The sequence below is a fragment of the Anser anser genome (assembly GCF_964211835.1).
Source record: "Anser anser genome assembly, chromosome: 19".
NCBI lineage: Eukaryota > Metazoa > Chordata > Aves > Anseriformes > Anatidae > Anser > Anser anser.
In genome coordinates, this window is record NC_139740.1 from 6349396 (window position 1) to 6365345 (window position 15950).

General features: G+C 39.7%; 1 protein-coding gene across 2 annotated transcripts in view; it reads left to right on the plus strand.

Moving 5' to 3' along the window:
- The window catches only part of OGFOD3 (2-oxoglutarate and iron dependent oxygenase domain containing 3), a 43396-nt gene that overhangs the window by 9348 nt on the left and 18098 nt on the right, over positions 1–15950 (plus strand). For both annotated transcript variants that reach the window (XR_014574077.1, XM_083805661.1), the window contains exons 4-6: positions 4886–4950; positions 5588–5644; positions 11990–12143. Coding sequence is in view for 1 of the 2 variants with exons in the window: in XM_083805661.1 (XP_083661787.1) it covers positions 4886–4950; positions 5588–5644; positions 11990–12143 (276 nt within the window). In the remaining variant the exon portion in view is untranslated. The remainder of the gene's footprint in view (positions 1–4885; positions 4951–5587; positions 5645–11989; positions 12144–15950) is intronic.

The window sequence follows — 15950 nt, forward strand, 5'->3', positions numbered from 1 at the left end:
GTAGTTTTTTAAAGGAGAGGGAAACCAGGGGAAAAAGATTCTTGTAGTAAACTGCTGTTGGTCTCAGAGAGATCTGGGCTGTGATCCAAATCTTCTCACGTTTCTTGTGATGTGGGAATGTGAGAAAGTTACTGCGTGCTGTTACTCCTTAGGGAAAGGTGCAAGAAGAGTTGTGTAGTATTGCATTGAAGCCTTATCCAAAATTGTGGATAAACATCTCAAAGACGCTGAAAATGGGAGCTGAACAGTATTTCTAGGGGATCACGTTTAGGACAACCTTTTAAATATAGACTCTTTATCTAATTTCTCATATTTACTTATTTTTCTTTCATCCCCAGTTCTGTATTTTTCTTATTCAGTTTGTGTTCTTGTATTCCCCATGTCATGGAATGAATCTGCTTCTGGTAGTGCAGTCCTGGTTCCCAGATCTCATTAAATAATGATTGGTGTGTGCTGACGATGTGTAGATGAAACTATTTTCTTTGTTTAAGCCTTTTATTCTATTTTCAAATCTCTCATCTGCATAGCATACAAAATGTTTCAAGTCTTAACTTCATCCAGTGACTTTACCCCTTTGCCTCCTAAGCTTCAGTTCTGTTGGATTAGATTTAGCTTGTTCCTTTAAGGTTCTTAGACTTTGGAGTGTTTGGATAATTCTGTCCAATTATGTCTGTTGTTCTAAGACTAACTTTTTTTCTTAGAACTTCCTTTAATAATTTCTCACATCTGCTCCTTATTTCTTTTTAATTCTTTCTTTAGCCAACTTGATCTCTCCACTATTCCAAGTGGAACGTCTTCAGATTCCTACTGGGGTGCAGACTGTGTTTTTATTCTCCCAGATTACTCCTAACACCTTTTTCTCCCTTTGTTTGCTACTCTTTCGGCTTCCTCAGAGGACTGAAGTGTAGTGCAAAACCTGGTTTCCCTCTTCGTCCTTTTGTGTTGAGGAAGTCCTGGCCAACATCTGAATTACTGAAGTCTCCCAGGAGTCATGTCCTAGTTGTCATGCCGAGCTTTCTTTCCTATCCTGTCTTCCTTTATAATTGCTCCTAGACTAGTGTGTGACAGACACACACATGCACACTCGTGTGCTCATGCACATGCTGAGGCTAGAAGACACGCTTGTAATCTTCTAGTTTAACTTCCAACAAAATATAACAGGGGCACCTTCCAGTGCTGTACCTCTCCCCCATGTAGGTCTCTGTCTCTGTAGCTATAAAATAGCTTTTTCACCGTGTTCTCTCTTTCACAGAAAGTCATTTGCACTCGTTCTCTTGCTGTTTCTCAACTTACTTTTTTCCCCTCTTTATAAAGATAATGACCTTTCCTTTTTTTCCCGACCTAGTATTTTCTTGCATGCACTCCCTGCTTGCGTTACCAGCTTAGTCATGACTCATTCATTCACATCTTTGTGAGTGCTGCCATCATAACGCCTCTCCAGTGTAAATAAACTTGACTCATTTACTATCAAAGCTATTGGCATTTAGACAAAGCCTGATGGAGGGGAAAAGAAAAAACAAAGCACCTTGGTGCAGCCAGTCAGCTGCAGCCCTCTGCTTCCTGTGTTGCTGCAAAATTGGCAGGAGTAGCTACCTGAAATTCCTTTTTGCAGGGAAAATTACATTTCTTAATGACTGAAGGAAGCAAACAACATATGTAACTGTGATGTCAGACAAGGGTGTCTGATGTGGGCCCACGCACAGAACGGTGTTTCTGCAGGTAATATCACTCCTTGTTCTGCTTTCAACCCTCCCAGCCAAACTAAGTCCTCAAAATGCTGTCCTTTCTGAATTTTCCAGGGAGAAGGTAAAGCCTCTGCATGGTATTTATCCTTCCGCACACCTCTGCTGAGACCCCAGAGTCTCCTTCCTTCTTGCCTCGCCTCCTGGTAGGGGTAGCTGCCAGTTTGTGTGTGGCAGTGCATCTTTCACTTCCCTTTGTTTCTCTTATTGTCATGGTGGGATTGCCTGGACCTCGCTCTAGGAAGCTGGGGAGGGACCGGTTGTGTCTACTCTTTGCCTAGTGTAAGACATCACAGCCAAATATTGCTTTAGTTCCCCAGTAATAAGCTGTGCCTCCAGCACTTTGATGATTGGTTGCATTTGTCTCATAATTAATCAGCGTCTCTCTTAAGAGGCATTACCTGAAGGATGTAACTCTTGTCCCTCTACTCCGATTCCAATGGAGAAGGGTATTTAAAGGTGTTACTGTTTTTGAGAGCCTGTGCATGGCTGCACGCAGGAACCACAGGTTTGCTGCTGCCCAGGAAGGGTGGCCACGGAGAGCCCTTGTTGCTTTTCCCTCTTCTCAGCTCGTATGCGTGAGTGTTCCCACAGGAGGAGTGGGGAAGGGTTTGAGCTCTACAGGCATCTTTGCAGGCAAGTGGAAGCAAGTTCTGAAAAATTCTCTTTTGGGCACTTTTTTTGCTGTTTTCTTCCAGAGTCCCACCTAAAGCTTTTTAAGGGGTGAAGGTAGAAGTGGAATCACTGTAGCAGTGCACGTGTAGTTGGCAATCTGTTTCAGTGAGGATCGAAGAAAGGCCCTGTCATGCTCCGCAAGACAGGGAAATTGATCCTTTTTGCTATATGCTGAGAAATGGTGGCTATTTCCATGTCACTGTTGGATCTCTTTTGCAGTGAGAGGGTGGAGAATATGAGACTAACGATACTTAAGGTCCAAAGGAACATACGTTGTAGGTTTTTTTTTTTTAAAGGAAGTTCATTTTCCTTTCTGTAGGAGTTCTGTAACCATCTCTCAGAATAGGTGTGTGAATGTGTGTTTGCATTGTTCCTGCCACCTTTAGATAAACTTTATAGAGCTTTCAACTGGGGAGCATTGACCTGAACTACTGATGGCTGATGAACCCTGATCAGGCAGCTGAACTTGAAGTAACGGTGTTGACAGAAGCTTCCACCGAGGTGGTATTCTGAGTGTAGAAAATGGTGCTGAAAATATTTAATGTTCTGAAATGGCAGAGGCTAAAATAAATGCATTTCAGTTTCTTTCCAAGGTAGCTGTTAAACAAATAGCTCTGTGCTCACATGTAATCAACTCCCCGTCTACATTTAGCGTTCGGATGTTTTCCCCTGTCTGAAACGACCCTGAGGAATATTCGATCTTCTCGAGACTTCATTTTCAGTCTTCCTCATCTGGCTTTGTACTTTGGCTATTACCTTTTCAGCTGTGAATATCTCCACTTCTTGGGGGAGTCTTGTATTGATCCACTTGGCCATTTTGGATTCTACCACATCACTGTGATCATCTGCAGCTTGAGGAACTGAGAACGAACAAGTTTTACTTCTGAAGCTCTAGTAAAGCTTATTACAAGAGCTGCTCTTGGATGAGTGTAAGATGACTTGTTTTTGTAACAGTCTTCTGCAGCCTTTGGAGAACTTCAGTGAGAATGGGAGGTCCGAAAAGCTCATGCTGTGTCCGTTTAAATAGCTTGTTACTTTACATATTTTTAAAGGTTCAGGGATAGGTGAAGTGATTTGGGTACGTACATTAAAAGAAGGCTGTCAATATCTCTTAAATGGAGACTTTTGTGGAGTTCCGCTATTTCAGTTTTGAAGCTCAAAGCAATTGAGCATACAGCACTTTTCTTTTGCTCAGATTGTCGTGGTTGTCTTCCCCAAACACGATCCAGACGAGGAGAGAGAAAAGTGCTTTGAGGGCAGGGGTGAATGCACTGCAGCTCTGACATGTAAGTGCACTGATGATTTGGGCTGCTTGTTCACCAGCCTGTCTGCTTTTGGGTCAAAATACAAAGTGGCTTCAAATCAAACCGAGTACTGTCCCAGCCATGCCCAGAAATCCTTCTTACTGGTAAGATGGAGGTTACCATTCTTTCCAGGCAGCTCACCTAGTCATACTATTATTGTTTTGATTTTGTTAGAATGATGTGAATGGTATGTGGTGCATCAAGAGCTGCCAGATCTGAAGATGAGAGTGCTTTTTTCCAGGATATTGTACATCAAAGAGGTCATTCTAATTTTGGTGCCAGTCAGGTTAATTAACTGTTGCTATTTGATATTTTCAGTGCAGAAAATAAGGCTGCTATTAAGAAGGTATATTTTTAAATACCGTTTAACTGATGGGAAATAAGGAAATAAATGTCCCTTGCTGTCCACAAAATACATATAAACGTGTACTTCATTCAATTCAGGGAAATATTTTAGGGTCTTGAGAGGTAGCTCTCTATCATAGCAAATCTGAATACTCATCTTTTAGCTTGGTCTGGAGCTCAACAGAAGCGTTTGGCTTGAATCAAGTGGAGAAATTGATTGATTTTTTTCATATATAAAAACCTTTCACTCCCTGGTTTTATTTTACAGCAGTTTAGACACTGGAAAAAAAATTGGCTCTGCAAGCTTTCAAACTGTAGTTGTTCTTTTAAGCAGACATTTGTGTCTGTATTAAATATGAGAAGTATACAGGAACTCATGGTGAAGAAGTTTTAATAAACGTTGGGCAAGTTAAATATTAGTGCTGTTATTTGAGCACTTCACAAATATTGGAAAATTAGTCATCTTTGTGTGGAAGGGAAATGTCTTCAAGAAGGGATCCAGGAACAAGGTGTCTTACCCTTAGTCCATGGAAGGCTGGCAATACTGTATGTTGGATTTGAATGTCGGCAATAGTAGTCCTGTGCGTTAGCCATATGGTACCTTAATCTTTTGTTAGTTTGTAGAACAAACCGAGGGAGGCTTGCAGTTGTAAAGTAAGCATTAATATTTTGGACCTGAAAGCTAGAAACTAATAGTTTTGCTTGGGAGTGTATGGAAAATGAGAGCCAACTTGGGATATTTCTTGAAGGTCAATGATATATAATGATAAAACCTTCTCACGCTTCTTCCTCTTTTTTAACTTTTGTTTCCTTTCCCAGGCATCAATTTTGGACTTGCATTCTGGAGCTCTTTCACTGGGGAAGCATTTTGTTAATCTGTACAGGTAAAGTCGGGCTGTGACTTGCTGCCTTTGTTACCCTACAACTTCAGTACTCTGTGCCTTTTCAGATTTCTCAAGCCTTGTGGACTGGGGTTAGGAATGACCAGCTGTAGAACTGGTTAGGTTCATCACAGTTTCCATGGCTAGTTGAAAAGCTTTTGTGGCATGAAAACTGGAAATACCTTATGTTGAACTGGGCTCTTTGAAAGCTATTATTACCTTTATTTTTAGAGTTCTTCTTGTACCAGCAAATAATATGTTTGGTGATTCTTCTAGGTGGATATTCCCTCCCTACCTTTACAGTTACAGTCTATAGATTGTCAGCAGTGGAAGAAATCAAGTAATCTATACTTGTTTTTAAAAATCTGAATCCACGTGCTTGTTTCATGAAGTGTGAGGGGACATTTTTCATGCTTGGGGAATTCTGTTATCAGTTGCTGTATATTGATCCCTTAATCTTTTAATATTTGATCTTTGAGCAATGCTTTGGGAATTTCACACAAACATTTGTAGGATTTTTGAGTTGTGTTTTAATACGTGGGTTGTGGGTGAAGCACAGATGGGGAGAGAATACAGCTTGGTATGACTCGGGCAGTGTGATTCAGCAATGCCCATTTTAGTATGTTGATTCATTTTTCAGGTACTTTGGGGACAAAATTCAAGACATCTTCACAGAAGAGGATTTTGCATTATATCGGTAAAAAATTTGAATAACTGTAGGATGAACTACAAAATACAACTTGTTGTTTTTTGTAGAGTGTAAGCTGACAGGGGTTTGTCCTATGTGATGGATTCAGAGTTGCAATTGAACTTGTAGCTCTAAGTAGTAATCTCTGAGAATTACAATGTCTTAAGTTTAAAGCAGTTGGTGTTATTTAGCTCCATCACCAATGTCAGACTAATATTGACGGTGTAAATGGAATCCGATGATGGCCTCACCCCATGTTTCACTTGCAGCCTGAGGGGTTGATGGTTGATGCCCAGTTTTAGCATTTGCCAACCCTGCAGACCTGCAAGCGAAGAGAGCTGCTTATCTGAGTTCTTCGGTTGTTTGCTGGAACACGTCAGCTAAGATGCAAAATACTTTAACTGGTATTTCACATCTGTTATCCAAGAGATGTTGCATTAGATGATAAAGACAGTCCTATGCTATTATCACATCAGGAACTTGTTTTTTTGGGGGCGAAGTGTAGCAAAACATTAAAAATGCTAAAGCAGGAAGTGGAAGGACTTCAAATTACTAATGTTCTGGCTTGAAAAGCGGAGCATACTTTCCCCCTAAGAAGCCAGAATATGAAGTAGCGCTATAATGTAATAGCTTTGGCATCTGATACTTTTAGCTTTCCTGTAGACCTGCTCATATACTTAACGAAGACAACAAACAGAACGAGTTCCATGTGTCTGAAGGTGTGTCGCCAGAGTTTAGGAACAAGTATTCTTTGTTGACTAGACACAATAAATCTTTAGTTAAGCATTTCAGTTGCTTTCTCATAATTTAAAACATACCTGGCTTGAACATCTTAAAGTCTAAAGTTAAAGTTTTTTTGCCGTTTTTGTCCTTTTTTCTTGCCTTCATGAAGGAATCTGACCTCCCTCTAGTGGTGGAAGTAGTATGAAGTATCCAAATACGTTAATGGATAGGTATATTCCATACACCCAGCATATCTTATTCATTTTATTAGTTATAGTAATTTTGTCTTAAATAGTAACCAAATACAGTTTATTTTTGTTACTTAGCCTAAACATTTTTAAATACCGTTATGTTTATAGATGACCGTTGTTCAAATGTGTTTACTTCTGTCCCACAACTCATCAGGAAAATGTGACACTGACTATTACTGAACTTCAAATGCGTAAAGAAAAATAGTCTCTGCCTCACCAAGATAGTGGGGAGTAATGTGAAAATAATAGTCTTTGTGCTGCCTGCTGTTCTACAGAAGATCGAAGAATCTGCAGAAATAATGCAAGTGTATGGGGAGGTGGTGTCTTACTGCAGAATATGTATTTCACATGAACAGAAATTCATATGAGTTATGGAAACATCGAACATTTCTGACCCTTATATTGTGGGGTGAGAGTACTGCTAGGGAAAATCAGTATTCCATTGGTTTTGCATGCCAATGTAGGGGATGTTTCAGACTGCTGGATATGAATCCCATACAACGTATATTAAATGCTTTTGTTCATATCAATGGCAGTGCTTAACACAGACTGTAGTGCCTTATGTCTTTCATGAATGATTTTATGCTATTCTTGGGAGCATTTATCTTCATTACTTTTATTTACCTACCAAGGTCTGTTTAAAAATACACTCTTGAGAGATATAACTAGTTGTAATTCATGTCTGAGTATTACTGATTGCAACAATAACAAATCTGAGTAGGCATTCTTAGCCAGGAGGCTGGTTTCTAAACTGTCTGTGTCAGAATTATGTTGCTTCAGAATCAATTATGCTTTCTAGGCTGATGCTTTATCCTCCACCTGACAAGCATATTACAGCAATTCCTCTTGTTTCACATAATAGATGCATCTTTATCCAGAAGAGAGACCTTTAAATCTGCGTGCTTGTTTTAAAGGTTGTGACTTCAGCAGAAAATGCCATCATCAAAGATTTATTCCAAAAACTTTATAACTTATTAAGGCACAGACATGGAATGAGCAGAAGGGGAACTAATAGTTCTCTTTCTCCCTTTATTCATTTTGCACATTTGACTTCTGCTGGAACTTTCTGGATATAGAAGGGCATCATGTTGCCTGCTTCTGCTGCCTTTGGTGCTTTTCACTGGGAACAGGGCAGAGACATGGACAGTGGGCTAGGGAAGTTGGGTGGTTTCACAGAGCTTTGTGAATGTTCCTGTCTCCATGCTTGAAATCTTCCTTTCCACAGTGACTCTTTTTGCTGGTCTGACAGAGCTTGTATCTTGCAGAAATTTTCATGTGACACTTCTAGTTCTTTTTCTCAGTCCTTGCTTATGTAGCTGCTGGTATGTTAATCTGGAAGCTCCACAGTCTAGTGAACATCCTTTCTCCTAGGTTCTATGTTCTCCTATACTTCTAAGTACTTTATTGGCTGTTCTTCTTTTTTTGTTCTTCCAGATTGCTCTGATTACAAAACAGATTTTGTATACTACTTTTATACATGGTGATCATATGCTGTTCTTAGTGAGTGTTCTGCTTTTCCCCAAGCCTGACTGTGCATTTTGATATCCTCCAGTGACTCTGTGAAAATGTACGATTGCTGCTGACAAGTTTTGGGAGGAGTTAATTTTTCTTTACTTAACTGTTGACTGGATTCGGTACTCATATAGTTATCACCATAGCAGAGCTCTGTATAGTACATCCGATCAGAACCAGGTTAGACCCTCAGCAGTTTGAATGGCAACAGTGTTTATGAAAATGAATGTTTACATTCTTATCGCACTGGGCTCATTCATTGCTTCCTTGATAGTGCTTTCTGAACCGAAATTTGCCTTAGCCTGTTTTGCCAAGGCTGAAGAGAAGAGTTAAGAGAGCTAAGAGTTAAGAGAGCTAAGAAGAGTGACTTTATTAGCACTTTTGAAAACGACTATATGCAGTATTTGGCATAAACTGGGCACAGAATGAGTTGAATTACATAGATGCATATGTTTGGATACATGCTCTGTAGTAGTTTAGGGAAAATTTTGATCTCTAAACAAAGATGTGTCTTTGCTTATGCAGCAAAGTAAACATTTGATTCCCATTTCATTCCGTGCAGAAAGACACGAGATGCCTTATGGAGTATGATGCAGAGTTCGTGTTTGCACTGATAAGTCTGTCAACCTGCTAATGACTCCTGTGGTGGGGTAAATGTGGCTGTGTGAAATGAAGGGCAGGCAAAGCTGTCAGAAAGCACCCTGCAAAGCTTATGTTCCACGGCACAGTTAGCTTTGCCTTTGGCATTTAACTTGTAAGAGGATGGTTTTTTTACTTTTTTTACTTTAACTAGAAGCTCAGATCTCCATGTCATTAATTGCAATAGTGTGATGCAATGTTTCCCAGTCAGATCACTGTTCTGCACTTTAATCCCCCACCCCCATTAAGTATTAAGTTCATTATGTTACTTTTTAAAACTTGTTTTGAATTGCAGCTGCTTACATTTGACGAAATGAGAACTCCTGCTGGCAATTCACAGGCAATGAGGAACCGTCTTCCTTTGCATCTTTTAATTTTTTTTTTTATCTTATAGGATCTACATCCTTTTTTTTTTTTTTGTCTCATCCCACACTATTAGAAAGTGAGTATTAAACACCCTACATGCAGAAATAACATCCGTGAGCTGGCTCAACTAGGAATTTCCTGGAGTTTCGCTGTATTTTGAGCAGTATGATATGTACTAAGCAGGAAAAAGCATTTAGACACTCAAAGGTATTGCTGTTTGGAGCTTATTTCCAGTAAATTTTTGCAATATGGGTTATTTGTTCAAGTATCAGTGGAGATCTGCAGTTTATTCAATACTCGAAGCCAGTAGCACACAGGGCAATAAGAGGCCAGCAGTGTGCATCCACACTCAGAGGCTAGCTACGTGGTCATTGCTAGGTCAGCAGAAGGCAGGTGCTTCCCCAAGACTAGGATAAAAGCGAAATCTATGCTGTTAAACCTGTCACCTCAACTACTTCATTACTTTTCTCCCCATTTCCCTTGCCTGCTTAATTTATCAACAGGAAACAAGTTTCTTTAGAAGGATGTGCTAACTTTCTCTTTGCGGCATGCTTCAACTTTGAGCTTGTTTTCCTCTTCTTCTGATAACCCACTGGCCAGTCCAAACCAGCTAGGCTTTTGGTGGTTGTTTTTGTGTGTCAGGAGACAAAAATGTTGTGTTGAGGAGAGCTTTGTTTCCTGCTTGGTTTGCAAAATATCCAGTCTTGCCTGAAGCTGTTGCACGTCTCAAAGAGGAGTGCGGCTTTAGCACGGAGCCTTATAAACACCAGGCAGCAAATCTTAATAGAAAGTGTTTGAAAGTGGGAAGGGAATCAACCTAAAAGAGGAAGCGGTATTGCTTAATGAGCAGTACAACGGCTGGAGATTTAAAGTTGTGTCAGGACTGTGGCACAGCTACTTGCAGATATATTCCAGCTGGCTGATGCTCCTGGCCACCCGGTGTCAGAGCCGGGGAACAGACTTCTTCAGTATTTGCGGGTTAGTCTATTAATTCTTCCGTTGGGCTGTTCAAAGTGCCTGATTCCTCCAAATTCATGGTGAAGTGAAATGAGTAGCTATGTCTGATGCTTTTTGGGAAGCATAAGGCAGCCTCTGTTGAAGTCCTACTTCTTGGAGGGAAGACAGAAAGATCAGATGCCCACAGGCATGAGAGGAAGGACCGGGGACCACAGATCCTTTCCTGATGTCAGTTTTACAAAACTCTGCCATTTTGTAGCTCTCAAGTTGAAACCTCAATTTTTGCATCTGTGTAAATACCTGAAAATCTCATCTCTAAATTTAATGGTTTTCATATTTCACAGCTAAAACAGTTTGAATTGACCCCTGAAAACTTAACGTTTTGTAACCTGTCTTATTTTAAGACAAGTTAAAAATCCAAACTGTATGTCTGTTATTGATTATTTTTTGCTGGGGACAAGCTGTGAACAGGATGAGTAATTAAGCTTTTTTTTTGGTCCTTGTCTTTAAAAGGTGCCTTTCACAGTCCAACACTTAGGTCTGGTTTTTAGTTCTGTCACTTCTTGTTAGTCACTGTCTGAATTCCCCAGGGGAATACTTGGGAAATGGTTTCTTGTAAATTGTGCTGAAGTTCAGTACAATCCAGCAGAGAAATGTCTGACACAGAAAGATGCAAAACTAGTAACGTAATTCCATCAAAACTTCAGAAGAGTGTTTACTCCAAGTATCTCGTTCTTGTGTGCTTTTGAAGCACTTGGGAAGGAAGAAAAGGAAGACTAATACAACAGCTAAGGATGTGGTAAATTGGGAGAAAACAGTCCATTAAGACTTTATGGAACACAGAGGATTAGATTTTAAAATAAAACATTTTCATTTTATCTCACTGTGTTATTGCATTTTCTGTTGCTGCTGTTTTAATTTCCTCCGAGTTAAATGCTAGCTGTGTGTGTTTACTGGTGGGATTTGCCAGTGATTTTGCGACTCATCAGGAAGTCCTTTCCCTTTAAAAGCATTGACTGAACTAAAGCTGACGCAGTGATGGCCCTAGTCTAGGTCTGTATGCAGTTTTCTGTCCTGAAAGACAACATAGGATGCTGCTATATAAGCAGTTCTCTGCAGTGAAGCATGTGTGATTATTAGTCTTCTATTTTTATGATCTTAAAAACAACAACAAAAAAAATCCAGCGGAACAAAAACCCGTTCTTTTCCCTGTGCTTCCTGAGAGAAACACAGGAATAGCCAAGGTAGAGAATACCTTGGTTGAAACTTTCAGAATAATTGGGAAAAATGTCTTGGTATTCCTTTTTAATAAAAATCTGGTTATGATATCAATGAATACGTTGGCCTAGAACCCCGAATTCATGGGCCTGAGACTTCATCTGTTAGTTTAAAGCTATCCTAAAAGTAGTTGAAGGTGCTTCCCAAGAGGCGGCCCTTTATGAACATACACATTTCCAGTCATCTGCTTTGGATTAAAAATATGTATGTAAACTAACTTAATCTCTTTGATTTTTCACTAGTTAATAAACACTGTGATAGAATTCCATCGGAAAACACACTGGTTACACAAAGAAATTTTAAAATCTAGGCCACAGGAGACAAATAGTTCCTTTTTCTTAAGATTTTGAAAATAATGATGATAATAAAAAGAGGACAAAACAACAAAAAACACTGCAGATTCTTTTTTTCTTTGCTATACTAGATATTAGTCATTTAAGGCAACGTAAGGGGGAGAGTATGGGTATACATTTCTCTTGATTTACTCTCTGAGGGGGCAGCTTAGCTCTGAGGAAGCAATAACAGTGAATGAAGGAGAATGCAGAAGAATCAGGAGAGGCGCATCGCTGTTTAAATGGGGCCTCTACACTGTTTCAACATTTAGCGTGCTGTGTTGTGTTCTTTGCAGTGATGTGAGACGGAGAATTCAAGAAAAGATTGCTCAGGTGTTCGGAATCAGCTCTTCCGCCATGTACCTGACTAAGCCAACGTTCTTCTCTCGAATAAACAGCAGTGAAGCCAAGACAACGCACGATGAATACTGGCACCCCCACATCGACAAGGTAAGTGGGAGGCTGGGATGGGTTGCAAATGTTTCCAGTTATTAACAGATCACTTTGAAGTTATTTTGCATTAAACAATTAGTCAGGCATGTTTGAAAACTGGAGCTTGTAAAAATCCTTCAGGAGAGGAACCTAATGGAAAGATAAGTGAATTTTAGAAGGATAGGCTAGGACCATTCCTTTTTCTCTTATATTCTGTACCTTAGTTTTGTTCTTTAGGGCTGTTAGAATTAATAAATTTTGTGAATGACTACTCAGAAATTGCTGTTTTGTCAAAAGCTGATTAAGCTGACCTGCACCTATGGAGTCTTCCAGTTCCATCAAAGCTGTGTTTCCAACTGGAGTGTTGCTCTTTCAGCCAGGTCTAGCAGGAACTGTTTCAAAGGTGCTAAATCGGTCATTGTGACTTCATCTGTGTCTTCTGATAGATGCTTGGCATTTACATTTCAGTTATGTATAAATGGAGGGTTTTGTTCGTTTTCAGTGCACGTTCTGTGAGTATAGGTTCTTCGTAGTTTTTCACACTTTCAAAGAATCAAATTTCACTGCATAAAGCAGGAAACTTCAATAGCTCATGGGTATCTTTGTTTTTTTTTAAAGTCTCAAAAAGCGTATTTTAGAATTTAAGACTGATTTATTACTGTAATGTGTTTTTTGTCTGCACAAGTTGGTTTGCCAATGTTCTCATACTTTCTTTATTCTTCTTAACATGTGTTTTGCATTGGTAAATGAATAAGCTAGTTGGATAACCTTGCAATTAAGTGTTTCTACCGAAGTCTCTCCTGTACACGTTATTTTGTCGTTTAGAAGTAAATCTGTTTTCATGACGAGAATTTGTTTCCTTTGTGCAAGCTGCTTCTCTGTTACGGCATCCTGACAGTGCCTGTAAGTGATGAACATGGGGCTAGATGTTTTGCTGGTTTTATCCATCAGTTTGTCCACATTTTGTTTATCTGCTCCCCAAACAGCCTGCCACGTAATTTACCAACTGATTAGCTTTGGCTTTTTCTAACACCCTCCACCCTCCTCCAGTTTCAAAACAACAACAACAAAAAAACACCCACTAAATGTGGTCTCTCAAATCTGCTGTGCGTTACCTAAACCGTATTAGTTTCTACAGTGAACAGTTGTGTAGTCTGATTTGACAGTAGTGAAGGATTATTGTCACAGTTGGGACAGTTACAAAACACCTTGTTCATGATCATGTAGAATTTGATGCCCCCAAAATCACATACCTGTTCTAAAATATGAAAATTTGGCATGCTAGATTTCAAGGTATTTTCTGAGGGAAGTATAGTTTAGATTATACTGCAGGAGTTAAAACTGTAGCCTGTCCTATTTATTATGTATAGGTAGTTTGAACACTTTTTCATTTCTGTAGCGGCTGACTTCAACAGGAAGCTCACTACTGGGAAAGGTAAAGCATTCAGACTGTTGAAGTGTTTTTGTCTGCACCTTAAACTTATGTTCCGTGTTTGAAATATGTTTTAATGTTATTTTCATTTGTGCTCTTGAAAACCATCCTTACAGTGAGGATTGCATATGAACATGCCAATGCTGGGCCACTGTCTGCGCTGTCCAGACAGCATTATATGCTAGGCTGGAAGCCTTATGTGGGTCCCACTTGTGTGGATCAGTTCCTTTTATTTTGGAGGGAGGGGTGGGGGCACAAAGGAACAGAACTTTCCAGACCACAACTATGGTGAACAGTATTCATGGGTACAGTGGTACAGTCTCTGTACAGTCTCATGTACTGAGACCTAGAGCAGATTTCTTGTAAGTGCTTCTTGAGCTCATGACGTGGTGGTCCAATTCTCACTCTTTGGTCTTCACATGGAGCAAGTGCTGTCAGTGGTGCCAAGTGTTGAAGCGAGATGGACCGTTCACTGTGGGCTGGGATCATTCTTGTAGAAACTGCCTCAGCTCAGTGGTTCGTCCCTTCTCTGGGATAAGGGACTTCAGCTATTGCCAGCTAATGTACATATATCTGTGGTTTAAATGATAGCAGTTTGCACTGGGTAGTAGAAAATGGTTTGAACCAGGCTAATGGAGCCCTAAATAGGGTCTGACAGGGAAGCATCCTCAGTCCTGTTCACTTCATGTCCATCGTGAAAGTCCTAATTACATCATCTTGTATCATTGCTACTGGATGTTGGTCTTCACTTCTGGTACATCGTTCACTTGAAGTAGTATCAGAGGATTAATTTGAATCCTTTCCTTGCTGCACAAACAAGCCTCTAATCTCTCTGTCTGCTCTTATTCCCCTTAAGTACAATTGGAACGGAGCTATCTGTGGATGCAGCGTTCCCTTATGTGTTTACTGATGATGGCTTCCAGAAAAAGTTACAGTATGTGTTGTATAGGTCTGCATATAATTTTAACCTACTGTAGATGTACATATATATTATATAATGTACATCTACATTGTACATATATATATGTAACATACATATAAAATGTCTATCTATATTGTGTGTTTAGAAAGAGGTAAAAAATAATTATATAGAGCTGGTCAGGTTATACAGCATTTAGAATTCAAAGCTCTGCAGGAGACTGAATTCAAACAGGAAGGTCAGTAGGTCAGAAAATATTTCAGGGAAGGCTAAATAGGATAGACCGGTTATTGCTTCCCAGCGTATCTTCAGTGCAGCCAGTCTGCCTGGTGTTTTAGTTTTTGCAGTTGAGAACACAAACCAAGTTTCGTTCATTTTCACTGCAGCTGAAAACAAGGAAAAAGTGCCCCTATTGATCTGCAGTAAGAATTACTGTACAAAGAAGTGCCGTAGTATTTCTGTGTGGCCCCCGGAACAATCATGAATACTCGATGTTGAAGAAAGATCGATAGAACTCGGGATGTTGAAACTTTTGCCAGTTAGTTGGATGCTTTTGTGTATTCCTGTGTAATAATTAAACAGTGAGGACTGCTGCTACAAGACTTCAGCTTTTTTTCTCCTCTTTACAAAAGAAAGGTAAAATCAAGTCTTTGAAAAATGAAGCTGACACATTTTTGTTTCAAAGCCTGATGCTGTTGGTTCAAAGATACAGGCTCCTTGGAGCACTTGAGAACATTCTACGTTTTCCCCTGAATTGCTGAGTATATTGCAATTACGTTTCTCTATCTGAATATCTTTGGTTTGGAATATTTTAACTGCATAACGGAACAGCACAGTTCTATTATGTGTGTATGCGATTGAATTTTTTTTTCCCCCTAAAATTTATTTGGTTTTTAGTTACATGGAAATGGAAACCCTTAAATCACCCAAATGAATCATTTAATCTTGTTGAATTTATAAGCAAGGCAGATCGAATAGAGTGTTGTCTTAAGATGTGGAATTTCATCTTGGATGGAATTTGTTTGGAGCTGGATCTTTCAAATGTCAAATGCCTGATTTATAATGGAATTGTTGTTGCACACTCAACCCTGACAGCAGAATAGTCTTATAATGTTCTCTAAGAGAGGTAATGCGGGACTGGAAGAGTTCTGCAGTCCCAAGGGAAGGATCCTGCCATTCTTCACAGACTTGTCAGGCTCCGCCACAGAATTGGCTTTGTTTTGTTTACCTTGAATTTCTCCTACTGAAAAATCTATTCCAGGACTTTGGCGCAATTTTTCTTTAGTTTTTAGCTTAGACTTACGCGTACTCAGTTTATACCTATTTCGGTTTGCATGAACCCTGGCTTTTACATTAAGAAGACCCCCCCCCGTGTTCCACTTCCTCCTATCCCCATATAGGCAGCATTCATATCCCTTTTCAGCCTTTCTAGCCTGAAGTAGAACAAGCTGAGCCTTAAGCTAACTGGAGGTTT